Raw genomic sequence first — 21,542 nt, 5'->3', positions numbered from 1 at the left:
AGGGTGTTTGCAGGGTGCAGAGTGCCTAGCCCCCAGAGGCAAGCTTTGAATGTAAAGGAGCATGCTGTCAAATAAAAGCAAGTACTTTCAGTTTCAGAGTGCTGTTGTTTTTCTCTGCTCTCTCTCATTAAAGATAAACTATTTGGAATATGGGTTATGTCACTGTCAAATTAATTGGCATAGCGTTGGCATAGCAGCTTTAATTAAGTATGATCATGGTCACAGCCAAGAACACTGGATGTCTCTCTCTCTCATGCTTGTTTTGTCATTAGTAAACCAACATTTTACATAGAATATTTCCTCCCACATTTGTTGTCTCCTGCTACAAAGAGGACATGGCTCCGCTGTTATCATCGCTTTTACTCTTTTAACTCATCAGTTTATTCTTATGTTTCATAAACAGGGTGTGACTTATGTGCTCTCTCCATTGTATGACTCATTTCATATTCTCTAGAGGTCCCCTAGAAATCCTTGGTTTGATGATACAATCAGTTTTCAAATACAGTTTTTTTTAATGTTGTTTTTGGAGACTGAATGCGTAAGGATGACAAAAAAAACTGAGATCATCCTTTCAGGAATTGTTAATGAAGCTCTGACTTTGCATTTGTATTCTCACGTTTTTTTGTGTTCCATGCTTTACACAGTTTTCTCTTTATTTTTTTGTTTTTCTAGGTGATAAAGCTGTCATTTGAGGAGTTTGACCTGGAAAGAGGATATGACACATTAACTGTGGGAGATGGAGGGAAGATTGGTGACACTCGGAGGGTACTCTACGTGTAAGCACCACTTAATGTATATGTTGTATCGTGTAATATTTACAATATTGATATTTAACACTAGGTGAGGAGGCAGCTGGCGACACACTGTATACTATATATAGTATACTGTATTTTGGATTCTTTTATCCGTTTAGGATGTTTTGATGGAACACTAAACTGCATGGGGTATAAAAACAGTGCTGTATATAAATAATTGACTAGGCCACCTAAGTGTTTATATGTTATTTAAGGTATATACTTAATTAAAATATATTCAATAGATTATAAACCAGTAATGCTTATTTACAGTTTTTGTTATTGTGTGTGTTTTCTTCTGTTTAATGTGTGTGTGTGTGTGTGTGTGTGTGTGTGTGTGTGTGTGTGTGTGTGTGTGTGTGTGTGTTTGTGTAGACTAACTGGCTCCAGTGTCCCCGACCTCATCGTCAGCTTGTCCAATCAGATGTGGCTACACCTGCAGTCTGATGACACAATCGGTTCTGCAGGGTTCAAGGCTGTCTATGAAGGTATGGGCTCATTTACAATGGATACGACAGTTTTCGCTAAAGGTATTTAGGCACTTCACTTTCTCGCTCCTTCTCTTTGTCTCTAAAGAACACACTCACACACACACACACACACACACAGATATATGCTCACATAATGGAGTGTGAAAGTCATGCCGCTGCTGATGTGGTGATTCAGTAGTAAACACAACTGTTGGTTGTCCGCCCTTGTCTGTACATGTGAGTGTGTGCGGCTGTGCATTGCGAGAAGGTAATAAATGAATTATGAGTCAATCAGTCGATCGTTTTGCTTGGTTATTTTTCATATTATGCCAAAGCTGACACTGATAGAGAGATAAAGATGGTGACAGTCACAGTGAGTGAAGGTGAGAGGGAGAGATATAGATGTTCCTCTAAATACTTATTATTTGGAACAATCCATTTATTTTATTTATATATTTGATTACATACTGCAGCTTACCATGCCCATGCAGCTCTTTAAATCGATTTGAGCCAAATGTGAGTGAACTAAATTGAATTCACTTGAGACAAAGCAGTGAGACAGGTAGAGAGAAAGAGGTAATTTGATAAAGGTAGAGACAGAGGAAGAGGAACAACAAGAAATTGACAGAGTGGGACGGACAGAGACCAAATGACAAATTGAGTGAGAAGAAATAAACTGTCTCAGAGAGACCAAGAGTGTGCAAGAGAGCAAGAGAGAAAGGGATGAAGGTTGCACCCTTGGTTCTGCTTAGCTATTGATTCAGTGATGTTGCTGACAGTGTTGTCCAGGGTCAGTTACTGTTCACACTGTGTGTCTGTGTGTGTCTTTATGTGTATGCATGCAGCTGTAACTTTAAGCAGCGGATTTTCAACATCCTGTGTCTTTGGTTTAGGCTAAGATGATGCTTAACAACAGCAAGGGTCTTTTCCTGTGTACAACTTACAAAATGGTCAGAAACACTGAACTTTAGCTACTACCTGCCTGTGATACTGTACATCCCCAGACACATACACAACAAATATGACAATATAAAAGTGACAAAGAAAGACAGAAACAAATAAATGGTTTGTATCTAATGACCTCTAGATGATCTTGTAGTTTAAGTTTTTCCCCCAGGATAACTGAACAACTGCCTGTGGTGTCTGTGTGTGTATGTGTCCTTGCATGTGATGCTGTCACATTGTATATTGTCACCATGCTACACACAGTGATCTGAGTTACCCCCTTGAGTGCTCTTAGGTTGTCAGCCCTGCAGGGAAACCCAACACGTGTGTGTGTGTGTATGGCTGTCTTGTTTTTGAATGTTGTCATGTTAAACGTGTGTGTGTGTGTGTGTGTATGTGTGTGTGTGCGTGTGTGTGCGCACGTGCTTGAGGAGAGGAGAGACTGTGTTAATATCATAAATGCAAACACAACCCATTATGATAATTGAGGCTTTCAGTGAAATCCTGCTGCCAAGTTGTCTGGCTGATGGCAATCAGTTGTGAAAGAGTAACGATGTAAGCACTGTTTTTTTGTTGTTGTTGTCGTTTTTTTTTATCTCAAAAGAATAACAATTAGCATTAAATGTCTTGAAGATTATTCTGTAGAATTATCAGTATCAGTATGTAAGCATAGTACATCCTGATACCATCCTTGTAGCTTTATTGCAGATTTAAAACCTTTATTATGACTCGAGGTCGCCAAAGTCAACCTCTAAACACAGTGATCGCTGTTTTACAGCAACAGTAATCTCTGGTTTTACACAAGCAGTTGGATAAACCAACAAAACCAACAAAAAGCAGTTTTCTGAACACTTTTGGCATGAAGCTGTGTCACCATGTGATGATGTAACTTCAACAGAAAACCTAGGATTTTAAATTGTTTACTACGATTGATTACTTACATAAAAACTTTGAATTCTCTGCCAGTCATTTTTCATATGCGCATAAACGCTGAACCTTTGCGTTACGCCTGTTGGCAGTAAAGCAGAGTTTTATGACTTTTGGAAGTATCATCAGCCCAATAGATGTAGTCCATAATATGACGCTGAATTGCTTTCATTGACTTATTAGCACAACATTTACAAACTCCAGTACAGTAGGGGATGAAAAACTGGTTTGCTGTCCAACAAGGAGGACAAAGTTAAAGAACAAGCGCAGCAGGCATACGTCAAACTGCTGCACCTGGGTAGAGCCACACAGTGTAGACGAGAGAGACAAACGTCATCTCTGCTGTGGACATTTTTTTTAGTTTCAGAGCAAGACAAGATGATTGCAATTTGCCATACATGTTCCACAAGGGTTCAGTAAGGAGATAAAAAAATCTGAGGTACATCACAGCAATCTTTTAAGAGCTATGGAATCTTAAATCATTCAACTTTGACCACTACGTCATAGCCTTTCTAACCCCCAGGTGTGCAAAAGCTCCGGAACTTCTTTTGAAATATAAAGACTGTGAAATGATCAGTTAACTTATTGCTATTGGCCAGGAGAGGCAGTTAGCATGTGACTGAAATGAGGATAAAATGTTGTTTTGAGCCTTTTGAGTGTCAAATCTACATTCTGCACTTTAAAAAATGACAAAAAAAAAATCAAGAGAAAGAACAAACTAAATAAAGACAAAGAATGAGTGAGAGAGGCAGTTACCATAATGACAGACTAACCAGGGGCTCAAGATCGCTGATATCCATCCTGACACTCGTCAGCTGTGTGACAGCTAGCTGTGGGCCATGCACGCATGCACACGCACACACACACACACACGCACACATACACACACACACACTCAGTCCTGCCACTCATTTGAGTATTCTATTCTTGTTGGGCATACCTCCCTCCCAACAGATAGTAAAAGTGTAGCGCGCACACAGACACACACGCACACACACACACACACACACACACACACACACACACACACACACACACACACATTGCTCACCTTGAGATGTATTTGCCCAAAGCGAATCCAGGAGCGTGGTGGAGCATGTGTTACAAGATGACAGAAGTCTGGTAGAATGTCAAATTTTAAAGGAGGCAAGCAAGGAAAGAGCAGTGGATATGAACACACTGTCATTAAGGGAAAAAGGGGATTAAAAAAAAATATGGGTGACAAAATCGATGGAATATGATTGCAGACTAGTTTGGCATTACCGCTAATGTGACACTCATGCCAATAAAGCACATCGTATTGAATCAGATTGAAAGAGTGGGATCAATAAGAAGAAAGTAGAGCACAGTGGGAGAGAAGGACAGAGACGGTTAAGGGAAGTGGTCTTATTTTATACAATGCCACAAACATCAGTGTTGCGCTCTTCGATTTTAACCTCCTGCTGGCTACTTAACAAGAGCACACGTGTCTGTGTGTGTTTCCTACCTGTGTGCCTCCACTTGTTGTTTTGCCTTTCACAATTAAAGCTGAATTACACTACAATTACCTTGATGACAATTATCTATGAGATGGGAAACAATGAAATTAATATCTTATAGGCTGGGTTTCATTTCTCATCAAAGCAATTTGAAATAATAGACTCTAGACATGTTTATTTATTTATTTTTTGCTTCTTCACACAGACTATGTTAACATTGCTGCTAGTCCTTCATTTACAATTTTGATGCTTTTATAATTTGTCAATATTTTGACAGTCCTGACCGCTGTCAGCTCTCTGCCATAAACAGTAGTATTAATTTTAGATATGGCTCCGCTCTCTTCCTATTGGGTTTGTGGGTTCCCACTGAGTAGACAGTCTACAGAAAGATCTGTTTGCAACCTGCAGATTCATTCAAATACAAATTGACATTAATAACAACTCTAACCATATATCCCTCTCCACATATGGGCAGGTTTTGTAGAGCCCACACGTTGCAGATAGATCTTCTCTGGCCTCTTTGCATGTATCAATACCAGATTCAAAATTCTGCTGCCTACTGTTTTTATGTGCCATTTTTCCTGATGGTCCAAAGAAGAATAGAGAGTCCAAAAATGGTTGAAAAAGTAGTGACAGGTATATAAATATTGGCCACCTATGGAATCTACAATATTTATGAGAATAAACACAGCTTCCTCACTATAAACACTACGTATAGAATGCTCAGACACTTATATCTCAAAATCAGTGTATGCATGTTATTGCCATTTAACGCCTAATCTGAAAGTCACCATGTCACATGTTGACATCGATGATCAGCATAAAAACGTGGCTGTCTGCACCTCTTGTTTGTCACAGAGATCGAACGAGGAGGTTGTGGTGATCCCGGGGTGCCAGCATTTGGTCGCCGTAGCGGGGATCGCTTTCAACACGGTGACGTGCTGACCTTCTTTTGCCAGTCGGCCTTTGAACTAGTGGGAGAGAGGACTATCACATGCCAGCATAATAACCAGTGGTCTGGCAATAAACCCAGTTGTATCTGTAAGTACACATTTATACGTTACACTTCCAACGTGTGTTGGATGATTTTCTGTTTGCCTTTTAAAATTACTTTTGTGTTATCCTTCATTTTTCTTTCTAACTTGTGCTTTATCTGTCTGCCTGTGCCTTTCTGGTTGCATTTGTGCCTAATTACCTATCAACTTAATCTTCCTTCCTTCCTGCCTTTCCTCCTTTGTTCCTTTCTGTTTGTAGTCTCATGCTTCTTCAACTTCACGGCTCCATCGGGGACTATATTGTCCCCAAACTACCCAGAGGAGTATGGAAACAACCTGAACTGTGTGTGGTTGATTATCTCTGAACCAGGGAGCCGCATTCATCTTCTATTCTCCGACTTTGACCTGGAGCCACAGTTCGACTGGTTGGTGGTCAAAGATGAAGGTAATTATAGCTTAATATTTCATTGCATTTTTGAAAATGTAGTTTCTAAATGAAGACCTCAGGATATGGATATGCAAATTATGTATCTTTTAAAATAAAATTAAAGGGAATTTTGGACTGGCCTGCCTGTTTGGCTGGCTGGATGGATGGATGGATGGATAAAATGTTTTGTTACTGTTTTTCACTTTTCCACTGCACGCAGTACACAGGGCAATTATCAGTAGATCACCATTGCATTGTTCCCCATTGCAATAAAGGTTATTGATTTCGACTGAATCATACAAAGCCCTGGTTTTGACTGGCTGGTCATTAAAGGTGGAGTTATGTTTAATTGACTGGCTGCAAACCTGTCGCTCTGCAGGGATGTTATTTTCAAGCTGCGTGTTCGAAAATGCAGGGCAATTAGGGCTCTTGCACTGGGCAAACTGATATTGAAGTTGTTTCTTGAAAGGCTTTTAGTTGCTGTCACATGGAAAACAGAGTGTATGTTTTTCTATCTAAAAGGTTGGGATAAAGGGTGCACCACACTTCTCAACAGGCTAACAGATGAGAAAATCTGTTTAAAACTAACAAAACCCCGCACTGCAATGACATTTGAATTGTTTATTTTTTTTTTTTTAAAGGAGATATTTGAAGATGCAGTGTCAGCCACATACAACCAAATCAATTCTCGAGTGTTGCTCATTCATCACTGATTGATTAGCATTGCCTGGTATTCTGTTCTTATGTCACATATGTAAGTATAAACATTTAGATCCTTATCATCAGCTGTTTAGCAGTCACACCGCCACTGTGGTGATCCATACTCCTCTCTAACGCGTTTAAAAATGCACACATAATCAAGAGAGACACTTTAGTCCAGGATAAAAATAAATCTCCATCCCAGTGCAATAAGATAAAGTTTCTCTGCATTAGAAAAATACCCACAAGCTCTTCCATTCAGCAAAGATAAATGTGACCTTGACACACATGACTTTCACTTACTTTTGTTCCTGGATAATAAGACATTGAAATACAAACAAATGACAAGCAAAAGTGAACAGAGCAACCATGGTAATAACACAAAATTCTTCAGATGTGGGATACAGTAGCATGAAATCCAGCCTAATAAAATTTGATAAAACTACAAGATTTGCTTCTGAACACAATTCATAGTAAATGGTGAACATAATCATAAAGCCATTGTTGTCATCTAATATAAAAGAACATAGTGATGGACTGTTACAAAAGGCGTTTCTCTAAATCTCTTCCCTTAGATGAGACAACGCAAGGACTGTGTCACTCTTTGAGCTATTGTCACATTGATTCTCTTTTCACTCCTGGTCTCTTGCCTATCAATGCTTAGCTAATGAGTGTGTGAAAGAGCTTTTGGATTGCTGGAGAACAAAGAGACTGGCACTTTGCAACTCAGTCGCTGTGTAGGATAATTGAGTCTAAATGCATGGGTTCCAAACCACCAAGTCAAGGAGAAAATAAAAAGAAAACTTTCTGTGAGTGTTAGTGAAGAATTTCACTGGGTAAATTACTAAAGCTCCTTTTCTGTTTTCGCGGGGTTCTCAACTCACACCCCTTTTTCCTGCACCTTTTGTTTCAAATAGAGTGAGTGTGCTTAACAGTGTGATCTAAAAACATACTGAAGTGGATCATACTGACTGCTCTTTGTCATATTTAAAGGATTGTGTCTTGCCTTTTGCAGACGAAGTAGGTCTCACAGTGGGATTGCATATGTCGCAGCACATAAACAAGGGCATACAACAGCAACTCAATCCAACTTTTACACCTTTGCTCTGTATGTGAATGTATTGTCAAGAGCGAAGTTAGAGTCAGATGTTGCAAAAAAACATGATTGTGGATGCCAGATGGTGAGTTTGAGCATCACTAAAATGACAGAGGTCCTTGAATTTTTGAGAGTAGCATCCTCAAAGGTAATCAATAAACAGACCAGAACACAAGGCGAGCACATCAAACCATGTGCCATGTGGGTAGATGGCCCTTAGCGGATGAACGCAGGAAATGTCAGGTGGGATAAGGCCATAATGAATAATCACCAGCACTGCTTCTTCTACCCATGCAAACCTGCAGGTGTTTTCTGATGAATCACATTCCCTGCCGCAACACCAATCTGCTAGACTCCTGGTGGGCCATCAACAACAACAAGCATTGTGTTAGTACTGGCAGTGAGCTGAAGTCGTGCATGCCAATAGCTCACATGTATAATCACCAATCACACTCAAAATACATTTCTGATCACTTTCAATCAACACAATAAGGTGTTTTTTTATAATCTCACAATCTTTCTCACTTACTCTCGATCATTATGGCACTGCTGCTGGTAGATAATCTGTTTATTGCTACCTGCTACAAAGTGCTGTTACTGGCTGTGGGGATTGATTTCTCCATCAACCACCTCAGCCTCCCACTGCTTCAGTGTCTTATTACCATATGTGGGGATGGCATTTCTTTCCTTGTACGTTACGTATAGTCCATATCTCACTGATATGGGCCTGCTGGGTTCTGTTCTGTGCGGCCCTTTCAGGTTTTATTGCTCTCCCCGCTGACTCTGTTGCTGCCGCTTGGATCGCTGGGGAGCACCCTCAAGAGCAGAGTGTATTCTGCCAAACAAAAGTGTGTAACCATTTGTTGCAGTAAATGGTCCTATGCTGTGACACAAATGTCTCAGACAGAAATGAGGTGATGCATGGTTTCAGCTGTGCAGGCCAGTGGGGAAGGTGTAATGGTTTTCAGGCCATACAGTTGGTATACGGTGGGACTTTTAATGGCTACAGTGCAATGCCGTAATGCCAGAGCACACCTTTACATAGCAGCCAGATTCAGCTATTCATTGCAATCATGTACTGCCAATGAAATGATAGGTACTTTGAGGAAGATAATGCTCCCTGGTCATGGTGACAGAATTCTCTATGAATTCATGGTTCGAGACACATTCAGGTGAAATGACTTTAATAACCTGGACACTGCAGTGTCCTGATGTCGGTCTCCTTTGGATTCACTGAAATGTAGCATCTGTAGAAGAGAGCATCTATGCATCAACCTACTATAGTTGTATGAAGCACTGGTGTCCGTCTGCTTTGCTTCGACACCGGCAGGTCTCTTGCAGAGTCACTGCCAAGACATGTGGAAGCTTTTATTGAGGGTAAGTGTGGTTCAGTGCAGCGCTGAACACGGTTTTTATCAGGTCACAAGTCCTTTTATGTCTGTTAAGTTAGTTTCAGCTGACATTCATGAGATCGTTCATGAAACAATCCTGTATTAATGTACAGACGCTCTTCTATTTAAGCATTGCTACACTGCTTGTATTTTAGTTCGAAAGTGCTTCAGACTTTGGGGGACTTTTGGTTGACTTTTTTTCCATATTATTTTATTCATTTATTTGTAAGACTGCTGATAAAGATTGAGATTGATAGTTTTCCTCTGCCCTAATAACATTTAATACATTTCCTGACGTCCCTTGGGGTGTTTTTTTTTTACTTGCACGAGTCATTCACTCTTCAAGTGTGTCCTTGACCCAATGTTATGCAGACAGAATTAGATAAGCACCATTAAAATGTGTCTCTAAAAGATTGTTTGAACTCTTTTCTATTTTAGGCCTGTCTGAGCAAACAACATTTGGGACGTTCTCAGGGAAAGATGTTCCGTCACAGATCGCCTCGAACGGACACATCATGAGACTGGAGTTCCAGTCTGATCATTCGAATACTGGAAAAGGCTTCAATATCAGCTACACCAGTATGTGCTTCCTACTTTCTGACCTACCTATTTCTGTCTCTGTCTGTCTGTATATGTGCTTTGTTAAATGTATAAAGCTTGAGCATTGTAACTGATTAATTCAAATATTTCCAAAAGATTTATTGTCATCATGGCCATCACAATGCAATGCAAGTGATTTATTGTGAGGTTTAACATGTAAATCCCATTAAATTAACGACATGTTAAAATATTGTCAAAGTATTTAATGAAAGCTCAACAAACGTTCTCTCAAATCTTGTGTATTTGACTTTACTGTAATTTTGATATCCAGACAAGTTTACTTGGCCATCTTTAAGTAGAGCTGTTGGTGGACGGAATTCAATCAGAACATGCATCCCAAAATGGTTAAGAAGCAGTTATTTGTGGTGCTGCATTAATTTGTGTGGCAGTTTTGTTTTGTATTGGTGTATTTTCCTCGATTCCTGTTATCTAGTCAACTGTCACCATGACATCACGTTTGAGATATTTCCAGAGCAGTTACAATGGATTTTTGATAGCAGAAAATTGTTCAACAATCTAAATATGACAGCAGTGAATATGAGCAGCAGATTATTGAGGTCAGCTCCTCAGACTGGAAGAGAGATGCAAGCATCAGCAGTCTGTACTGGTGTTTTATCCTACAGAGGGATGAAAACACAAGTCTCAGTTGTCTATAACCTAGTGCATTTGCAACATACAATATGTTAAGAATACGGCAAGATGGAAATATCTTTTCCAAATAAGAAATAGGAAGTAGTATAAGTATGGACATTATAGTAACAAGAGCAGTTAGGCCTGGGTTTTATTTTGTAATGCTGCATGATAGCCCCACGGTAGATAGCCATCTACAGAAAACTTTAAATCACTTAGAAAGCTTTCTTTGAATTTTAATGTGCCTAGGGAGTCTTATTAGGCAACCAAATTTCAGAATATCAGGGTTTTTTTGAGGGATTGAGGCAGATGCTTGAAGATTTTGTGTAAAGATATCACTCTATATAATGCCCATTAAAGGCCACGCAGGCAAGTATATTAATTACAGAAGTGCAGCAATTGAGTCAAGTCCATTGTAACTAACCAACACTTAATAATCCTTTGTTGACTAATAAAACAACAATGCAAACTGCAACCATCTGTCCTGAGTTGACTGGTTCTGCTTGATAGATTTTTTTTTTTTTTGATCTAGTTAAGCCTGTCCCATTGTCAGCTTTGAACCTGACTACTGCAGCCTGTATATGTATCTGCTCTAAGCTGAATTAGTTCTGCTTGACAGATTCTGATTAATTCCCTGTGATTTCCATGCAGTTTTGCACCATTTCACACACTGCCTCCCAAATGACCTTGTCTCTGACTCTGCCTTGAGAGGTGACTTTTTACGATATTATGATATTTTGCCTCTTCAGCACCACAGCATAGTTAATGAAAAAAGTCCAATCGCTAATCCTTGCGTAAACAATTTTTTTTCACCCTAATCCTAACACAAATGAAAGGTCTGATGCACAGTTAGAAGTAAAAAGATGCCTGTAGAGTCAGCCTCATACATTTCAAAAGTTATGTATAAATATATTTGTTGTATTTATCTGTTTTACTGGAAATGTTATACATGTATGTTTAGATAAATACATACAGTATATTCTTAGAGAAGGCAAATGTTTAACCAGATTCATAGAATTTTTGATATTGAAACTTTTGTAGAATAAATATTTAAATGTCTGATCACATAAATTCTACACTGAGACTTAAGAAAGATTAGACATCTTTGTGCTGTTTCGGTAATGTAGTCTATTAACATTTTAATGCATTGTGAATATCAATGCGTGTTGCTTTGGGTATATCAGTATCTATTTATTTGAATAATGTTTAAATCACTAATATGAACTTTGACTTAACAGACTGGGCTGTTAGGTGCAAAGAGCAGTGAACTGGGAGCCAAGAGATTTGACATAGAAAAGAAATCAAATTAATTTATGGCCTTAAAGTCAAGGTCAATTGATTCTGTGTGGTTTATAGCTGCAACGTCTGAAGATTTACATTAGTCCTATCACAGCTATGGTCATCGATGCTGTGTCTGAAATTAGGGGGTTCAAATAAAGTAGTCACTCCTGCCAGCAGGAAACCATAAAGTCTATTCCCGAAATGCAAAAAATGCACAGCATGATGTGTTGCTCATCTGGTCAACAGATGTAACAGTTGGTTCAAAATTACAAAAACCTTGCATGTTTCTTGTGGTGAAACCAAGAAACAGGATCCACTGAATCTTGAAGAAAAATAACTTGTTTTAAATGTTGGCAGCACAAAACATCACCTGTACAGTGCTTGGCTTGAAGACAGAGCCGGCCTGCACAGCCTTCTCTCACACTTTCTTTATCTCACTGCTTTCCCCTTTATCTCTCCTGAATATACACATATAATTTTAATATCTTGTGTACTTCTCATATACAATATGTAATATGTATACATGCCTCTCTTCTTTCCATGCATCCCAATCATTCCACCGCTTCTTATTATATCAGGTTTTTGAAACTGTACATTTTGCATGCAGGCTGTGTGTGCTCTACATGTATATTTAAAGAAATGTATGCAAATGTGTTTCCATCCATCTACCAGTATATGTAATACATACACACGCATACATTGTGTGTTTGTGTACCTGCCATTTCCTGTCCTGCTTTCATTTCTTTCTCCATCCGTCTCTTTCTCTCTATCACCTCATTTCTACTCCATCAGTAGCTAATCAACCTGAGACATGTCCAATCACTGGTTGTGTGCTCTGGGTGGGATCAGGTTAATCTCTGGAATAAGGATAATATAAGCTAAACATGACAGAGTTGAATCTACGTGAAGATAATTCCATTCCCATATTTCCATATCAGTGGAGATGTCACATTCACTGACAATGATACAGGGAGGCTTTTCAAACTTTTTTCCCCCTCTGGTAGAGCACATTTTCAGACATTGAAATAAAGAGAACATTATTCAAAACGGGACACACGTTTTCTTTCATTCTCTGTTTTTATTCTGCTTATCCGGTTGTTTTGTACAGTTTATTAAATTATGTTCCCTCCTATTTTAACTTTTCTCTCTCTGTATCTCTTTAGCCTTTGGTCAGAATGAGTGTCATGACCCGGGGGTTCCTGTCAATGGTCAGAGGTATGGTGACCAGTTTCAGCTCGGCAGCTCCGTGGCTTTTCGCTGTGACCAAGGATTCATTAGAACACAGGTAAAACTCACAGATCTGTCTTAATCTACTATGATAGGATATTATTTACAGAAGTTGAAGTGGCTCTGTGGAACTTTGCGGTGCTAGTGATTTCAGCGTAATGCTGAAATCTGGTTGTAGTGTATGCTGGCGGACTCCATGTGTGAACTAATGTTAGCTACAGTCGCTCTCTGTCTCTGTGAGAGGCACTGAGATGATACACTTAAGAACGTGCATTAAGTTAAATCCTTTGGACTGTTGGGGAAAATCCAACCTGAGTCCTTCACAAAGAAATCCCCAGTCCAGCGGCATTAAGCAACTTAAACACATTGTCCCTTTAAATACAGATATGTTTTATAAGCATTACTAGCTTGAATATTAGTGTTAATAATAGTAGTAATGGCAAAATGCATCTTACTGTATCTAATGTATTTGATTAGTATATGTAAATAGCTTTAACTTACATGTACTCATGGTAGTTATCCTAATGTCTTATTTCTTTGAATCCAATTTTATCTTATTCCAAAAGTTAAATGCCCTAATGTTGTGTATTCATATCATATTTCTAGGGGTCTGATCAGGTGACTTGTATCATCCAGGATGGAAATGTTGTTTGGTCTGCGGCTGTACCTCGCTGTGAAGGTAAACACGCATACAAACTGTTTACATTATGTATGAGCAATAGGTAATCATTGAAACATCTTCTGCTTTTCAGAATATGAGGTGACAAGGTATCCAGCTGCTTGGCACCCTCCATTGAGCTCAATTGTGCATATACACCTTAAAACTCTATACATTTCTAATTGCTTTAGCCTCCAGCCTCCCCACACTTATTCAGCCTGTTTGCCTGCATCTATCTCCCTCAACAGTAATCTTAAATGAGATTGTAGTTCTGCTGAAACGTATTCAGGGAGACACATTCATTATGCAGACTCTAATATACAGAGAAGTATCCATAGTGTGGAGATAAGCTAATATGCGGAAGTGATAATAAAGGGATGCTGAATGTGTCCTTATTTCAACACTTCCAAATTGGAACCGCTGGCCTGTGCATATTTGCACTCTTTCTTGTATACCCTCCATCTTGATTGTATTCTCTAAATGAAACTATCAAATGTTGCCTGTTGTTAATAAATGTTATGGAGGCGACAATCAAATTGAATAGGGATGTGAAATTACTAAATGTGAAATATGGGAAAACATTATCCCTCTCATTTGGGATGAATGTGATTATTATTATTATTATTTTTATCTTTTGGCTTACTTCGATTCTGGAATTATGCGAGCAATCAAAAGCGCAAAGGTATCAGCTACTGGAGAAGTGGTAAGAGTATAAAAGTAAAAGAGTGTCAAATTATATATTGTAGAAGGATAATGTACAGATCATGATCTCCATGTCCAAAGTTTTTCAAGCTTTCTTACTCTACATGTTAGCATGACGCGTGTGCAAAAAAGTCTACAAATAGTACAGAGGTATGAAGCTTTTATTGCTCTTGATATGAAATCAAAACTCAACTAAAGCTGATTTGTCCATTTTAATGTGCTATGATTGAGATTTGAGAACCCTAAGTTAGCTGTAAATTAGAGTCAGGATGTGCTGGTTTTGCTGCCTGCAGCATTCTGAGCTGCAGGGAAATGAAGAGCCATTTTTTGGCATCATTTGACACATAAATGGACTTGATTTCCTCTATAAATTAACATGCCATAATTATTTTAGCGTCTTTCAAAATGAGTAGCTCAAAATTGTTTGCTGTAGCTTACAGTTGGCACGGCACATTTTCTGAAGGTAAATGTTTATGTATGAAGTCTCGAAACTCAGAAAAGGATTAAAGTGCTAAAATAAATTGAGCAGATGATGAATCTGCTAACTCGATGTAATGTGAATGTTGTGCTCATGCCCTAACACTGTTACAAGGAAAATTGATTAATTTAAATTTCTCTTTCTGTGGTTGTGTGTGTGTGTTTATTTCCTTGCAGCTCCATGTGGAGGCCATCTCACAGCTCCTACTGGTGTTCTGCTGTCTCCTGGTTGGCCCTCCTTCTATAAAGATTCTCTGAACTGCCAGTGGGTGATTGAAGCCCAGCCAGACCATGCTGTGAAGATCCACTTTGACAGGTCAGTGATTTAGTTATGTAGTTATAAAGAGATGTTTTCTCAGGGTTGCTCGTCAGTTACTCTGGGATTTAGTATAATTGTTGCTTAAGACAGTCATTGAATATGAAATGAATGCTGGCTTTTTGCACATTTTTCTCTTAAAACAAGCCACACGCAGATGCATTGTAGCCTGAAATTGCTATTGCTGAAATGTGTCTTTTTGGGAAGTGATGTAAAAGCCAAGTTATCTTCATCGCCTGTGGGGCATTTCATTTGAGTAGGAGTTATTATTTGCATTGCAAGATTCTGGTTGAGTTGCTAGTTTATTGTTCTCTTTGCTAGTTAAATATTCACATTGTGACGGTGTGTCAGTGGATCCCAACTCTGTTTTCTATCCCACCAGGCAGTTAATTTCATTGATATGATGTTCTCTTACTAAATCACTTCCTGCTATATGTGATGGTTAAATTTATACCCAGCAGCACTCAATGTATTAAGAACTGACCGAGGTTGTGAGGGCTCTGCAGCCACAACTGTAGGTAATTGCTCAGACAGTCAACAAGTCAATTAATCAGATTAGAGTAAACGCAGACACAGGGTAATTAGTAGTTAGAGTTATTTAGATAGGCAAGTAGATTTTTGTTTAAATCGACCTGTTCTAGCACATTGCTATATAGCTCATTAGTCTGCTATTGTTCCATTTTCTGTGCTTACAGTGGTTGAGCAAAGTGAACATCGAGTCCTTCCAGCATAAAAATCTTGTTAATTATTTTGACGTCATTGCATATTGCAAACAAACATTTTTTCACAGATGTTGGACTTGTGCATGTCAATTTATTATGCTTTTTTTAATGTGTGTGTGTCTGTCTAGGTTTCAGACTGAGGTCAACTATGACACACTGGAAATCAGGGATGGCCCCTCCACCTCGTCTCCTCTTATCGGCGAATACCATGGCACCCAAGCACCTCATTTCCTGATTTCCACATCCAACGTCCTCTTCCTGTTGTTCACCACGGACAATAGCCGCTCTGCAGCGGGCTTCAGCATCAGATATGAAAGTAAGTTTGATTTATTGACTGATGAAAATGTTTTGCTGGTGAAATTATAATCACTTACACACACATACACTCACCCTGTTGACTCTGTGGTATTTGTGCTTGTCTCATGTGATTCTCAGGTGTGAGAATGGAGTTAGACTCCTGTCTTGATCCCGGTATACCAGTCAATGGTCGTCGCCATGGCAGCAGCTTCTCCATTGGCTCTCGTGTATCATTTACATGTGACCTAGGATACACACTGAGTGATCAGGAGCCAATTGTCTGTGAGCAAAATCATCAGTGGAGTCACGCTCTTCCCAGTTGTGATGGTGAGAATCTTTCCTTTTAGCACTATTGAAGTCCTGAAGTCCTTTATACCCTATTTCAGAAGATTTTATTTGATTATGTAAAGAGTGCATTCTGTTACGTTTGAGATTATATTTTAGGACCCAAATGCAGACAGTGGAGACAGGAAGTAGTGAAGTGAAGATTTATTTAACAAACTGTGCTGGAGGGTCATGTGGACGAGATTTCGGGAGCTGGCTGGCAGGCAGGCAGGGAGGTAGGCAAGGAAGATTGAGTGAAGCCGGCGTGGAGGAACCCAGGTGAGCAGAAGGCAGAGCAAAATGGTGCTAGTGATCATTGTAGAAGGCAACAAAGAGAAGGGTATGAGCACAAAGGTAAATACTAGAAAACATGAATTAGCACGTCCATGAAGTCACTGTATTAGACGCAATGATCTAGCGCTGAAGTGGTAGACAGACTAGGTAGATAAAGGCTGTGGATGATGAGTTGGTCCTCCTCAGGTGTGCCACTCTTCTGCTGCTGCAGCTGCTGCTGCAACGCCCACAGACACACACACACACACAGAAGGAGCAGGTGAGGGAGAAAGCAGGGGGAAAAGGCAAAACACTGTAAATGGAAACACAACCAGGCTGCCACAGCAGTACCATGACACAGAAAAAAGAAACATAACCAAGCTCTCACAGCAGCACCATGACAGCATTCACCTCCTTTAATATCTGTCATGTAAACACAGGGAACAGAGAAAAGGGAAAGTTAAAGTATCCCTATAACATTTCTATTAAGAAAACAGAAAACACATTGGAAATGTTCTTTACAAGCTGCCACAGAGGGTAAGTGTGCTCACCTAAACTAAAGTCTGTTCTTGGCAAATTAAGTTATAGTGATCTGAATTTAATCTTGGACAAAAAAAAACCAGGTGGTCTGGTTGATTATGTAAGCTTTATAGAGGATGTTTGTGTGTTTTCCAACTAAACAGAGCAGCTAAGAAAATTAAGTTACTGTTCCTGTATTTTGGAGCATTTGAAATGTGTATCAAACCAAGGTTTCCCTCCAGTGTACTATGTATTATAAGCCCACCAGACTTAAATTTACCACCGCCAGGCTAAGCATTGTTTATTTACTCAAAATAGGCTTGTATACATCAGTAACAAAGGTGGTGACGTTGAACCCGCTGATTCACCTGTTGGCCAGGAGAGCAGCGGCGTGAGCTGCGGGTCAATGAGGCAGCTAGCATGGATATAGCATGGATGTTAGCTCGTCGTCTGCTGCAGTGGCAGAGCAGCCTTGTCTGCGCCGCAATGGGAAACAGCAGAATTAATCAAAATTAGTTGGTTGACCAGAAATTCAGCAGATGGCTGTGCCTGACCAGTTATAGTAAGTTTTGTTTGTGTTTGTTTTGTACTATGTGAAAATATTAACAATAGTGCGCTAATTTCACAGTGGTTTAATCGTAAAACGCTGCTATTAAATTCAGCGTTAGATAAGCTATGGCGGTAGCTGTTTTAATAAAGTAAAAGTTTCAGTTTTAGGTATGCTTTGTCGAGTCTGTCACAGCCACCATCAGCTGGAAATGAAGGGATCCTCGACCAGAGATTTTATTGAAGCTGCTTGCACTACTTATACGCAAGATGTGCTAACTGTTAAACACTCATGTTGGGTCTCTCCACCATCACACCAGCATCAATACGGCAGCAAGCAGAAGCAAATGTAAACAATGTCACATTGTTTCAAATGTAAATATATGTCAGTGATTATAATGAAATATCCAATAGTTAGCTTGTTTTCATGTTGTAGGCTTGTCACTCACTGCAGTGTTGGAGCCAGTGATTAATATGGAGCTTGAAGCCATAATTGGTGGTTTTCAATGTCTTTACTGACTCCTAAAGCACACAATTGCCCACCAATTAACTTTTAACATTGAATTAATGCAAGGCAGTTTGGATCCACTCTAAATTCTACTACATCATGAATCTGTTACCGACAGGGCACTGCCATCAGTGACTTGCTTGCCTCTGTCAGGCCCCTGTCACAAAAAAAAAAAAACATGTTTCGCCACTGGTGGGGCACCCTTCCAACCTACCACTAGCCTTAGCATGTTTTCTGGGGGAAACCCTGAAAACCTATCGAACAATTTTATTTATACTAAATATACGAACATGCAATACAGTGTTTTAGACCACAACTACTTTATTTAGCTCTTTTCATCAGATCCATCCCTCCATTATATCGTATGTAGCAGCGAGGTTTCGAGTCTGTCGCAGGGCTACCACATATAGACAGATGCATGCATAATTCACACTCACACCTTCAGCCAATTCAGAGTCCCCAGTTATGTAACGCATGTGCTGGTAGCATTCAAAGGAGCCACAAAAAGAGAATGAAAGGCGGCAGTCATCTGTCATTTTAACACAAAACCTCCCCACTGCACCACACCCATTCTCCGTTTTATTTGGAAAATACAAAACTGGACTAAACTATTAAGAAACTCCTGAAAAAAAATAATTATTCATAATAACACATCAAAATCAATTAGAATGTATTGTACATCAAAGCCACTTTATGTGGTGGTCAGGCAGACTTACTTTTGGCAATAAACAGGCAACGAGCACCCAGAACTGCAGCAGCATCATTATCACACGTAATTGGCCCTGGCTCCGCCATATTTGCATTGTCTACTGGTAATGAGTTTTCCAAATTCCCCTTTGAAAGCTGCCAGATGTGTAGTTGTTTTGTGTGAGATAAGTTAAGGGATAGTGAAGTGTCGTAAAGTAGTTATGTTACTGACTAGTATGTCACCCTACAAACAAATCAACTAACTTCATATGTTCACATTGGGATGAATTTTGCACATAAATACAGTAACTGAACAACATGGTCTCACTGCAGCATTTTTAAGCAATATGCTTACATCAATGCAATCAATTTGTTGCCCAAGGGTTTTATAGTCCAATTAATTTTCCCACTAACTGGTTTGAGATGGCCCCGAACATAACGTCCCCTCTCCGTGAGCATAAAACCAGAAGTGGAGTGAATAGGACAAAGTGGCTAAAATAACACTGAGACTCAGAAACAGGAGAGGCAAGAGAGAGAGAGAGTTGCAGGTGTTCCCATCCATCCAGCCTCAATGAAATCATCAGGGTCAACAGGCACTACTGAAACAGATGCTCACTGGCCACTCGCAGGGCTTCCCATTCAGAGTTTGCCCACAGCCCATGCTATCATGGGAGATGAATGCACAGCGTCTGATTCAGTCTGCAGATTGAGGAGGATCCAGTTTAAAAGCCAAAGTCAGGATGTCTCATCTTGGGAGTGAGTACATCCCGAGGCAATCCATCTCACAATATCGGCCATATAACGTAAGCAGTTTTAAACGGCTACTGTGACATTTTCAATTTTCAGCCAAGCGTGTCGTTTCACCAGACAGCTGTTACGTTACAAGACGTGCTATTTTAGAGTGACACTTTCTAAAACAGTGTGTAAACCTCGACTAGAATATAATATGTCACAAGTCGCCTTTACAGAAGATCATGGGACTGGAATAATGTATTAAGTATGTCTAAGCATGACTGGCTTTTGATTTATAAGAAAACAATTGCCTTTACCTGTTACTTTACTCTCTTCCTCCATATTTTGGTGATAGTGGCAGACTCAGGATGTTGGAGGGGCTGGGGTAAAGAAATTAAAGGGCACCAGCTGCATGCAGTGGGGCACCAGTGCATAGAAAGGACACTTGAAGGGTACCCTAGACCACATTGGATCACGTTTTGTCTGCTGGAAGGGCACCCTTGAGGGCACTTTTATCATGTACCATATGGGGAATCCAAGAGGACACTTTCATTCCAATTTTTAAACATGGGGGGATGTTTGGAGAAGGGGAAGGAAGCTGGACCAAACCCACACAAACACAGATAAAACTTATAACTATGTCCACACAGAAAGGGCTTGGGCATCTTACATCAATTATTAGGAGAAATTAAATAAAATTTAAAACTCCCTTAGCCATGCTCAAAGCAAGTCATGCACATACATGCATACATTAGTAACTATAATCTTATCTTCAGATTAGTATCATTGGCAGAGTTAACATTTAAAACCAGAAAGGCCGAACCTCTTTCAACCACACAGATGCCCCAATTCATTATTTTGACAATATTGTGTCTAAAAGTAATGCTGCAGTGTCTGTAGGACCCAAATTGCTCATCTTATTCCTGTGGGTCAGCTAAACAGATAATGCAAAACACTGGCTGCTCTTTTATGTGTCAGGGAGAATATTGAAGGGGCACCGTGACATTTTAAAGCTTGCAGTTGGTGCCAAGACAACAACTTGTTCGAAGTGAGCAAAGTCACAGTATCCCTTATAGTAAAAAAAGTGGCATCCTTTAAGAGGTATATAATTAAAGATAAAGAAATACGCAGAGAAGAGGAGGAAGAATGTAGCTGAAGTTTGGTATACTTTTCTTTATTAACCTTCCCCTGTCTGAAAAACAAGCCATATCTTTCAGTATCGGCTTTTCGTTCAGCATGCCGCCTTTCTCAACAAAAAAAGGCCCCACACTTTGATTTGCCTCTCTAATTTTGTTTGAGTCATAAACAGCCTTTCCTCCTGTCTTATTCTTTTCTTCACTGGCATTGTTATACATCTCACGCTTTCTTGCGCACATACATTGACAATCTGTGTCTTATCTTTTCACACACATGCACACACACATACACACACATCATGCATACATAGTAAAGTATGCGTTTTCACACACAATAAATAGAGTACACACACAAAAACCCCCGTTAACAAGGGTCGTTTAGTCAGACAGTGTCCTAGTTTTATCTGAATCCATCCTAATGTTGGAGTTTGAAAAAATAGCGCTGGTTACCACAACACACTGAGAAGGCAGCCTAGTCTGAGAGAGAGAGCTCTCATCACAGCTACTCAACTTAACTCCAGCTATGGTGAAATATGAGGTGGAATGAGATGGAGAGAAAGACACTGATGGACAGAGAGATATAATGGGAGATGTGCACACACAGCAGCTCTCTGCAAGCACATGCCAGAATAGCTGCTCTATAAAGAAATAAGAGTAGCTGCAACATCTGTCTTCATAAAGTCAA

General features: G+C 39.6%; 1 protein-coding gene across 7 annotated transcripts in view; it reads left to right on the top strand.

The window, feature by feature from the left end:
* LOC119017738 (CUB and sushi domain-containing protein 1-like) overlaps positions 1-21,542 on the top strand; it is a 405,003-nt gene that overhangs the window by 256,330 nt on the left and 127,131 nt on the right. For all 7 annotated transcript variants that reach the window (XM_037094673.1, XM_037094672.1, XM_037094678.1 and 4 more), the window contains 10 exons: positions 673-776; positions 1,170-1,282; positions 5,473-5,655; positions 5,869-6,054; positions 9,661-9,801; positions 12,897-13,018; positions 13,567-13,639; positions 14,975-15,113; positions 15,964-16,151; positions 16,271-16,459. In XM_037094673.1, the coding sequence (XP_036950568.1) occupies positions 673-776; positions 1,170-1,282; positions 5,473-5,655; positions 5,869-6,054; positions 9,661-9,801; positions 12,897-13,018; positions 13,567-13,639; positions 14,975-15,113; positions 15,964-16,151; positions 16,271-16,459 (1,438 nt within the window). The remainder of the gene's footprint in view (positions 1-672; positions 777-1,169; positions 1,283-5,472; positions 5,656-5,868; positions 6,055-9,660; positions 9,802-12,896; positions 13,019-13,566; positions 13,640-14,974; positions 15,114-15,963; positions 16,152-16,270; positions 16,460-21,542) is intronic.

The sequence above is a fragment of the Acanthopagrus latus genome, chromosome 4 (assembly GCF_904848185.1).
Source record: "Acanthopagrus latus isolate v.2019 chromosome 4, fAcaLat1.1, whole genome shotgun sequence".
Lineage (NCBI taxonomy): Eukaryota > Metazoa > Chordata > Actinopteri > Spariformes > Sparidae > Acanthopagrus > Acanthopagrus latus.
The sequence above is the reverse complement of the archived record's forward strand: the minus strand, read 5'-3'. Positions and strand labels throughout refer to the sequence as shown.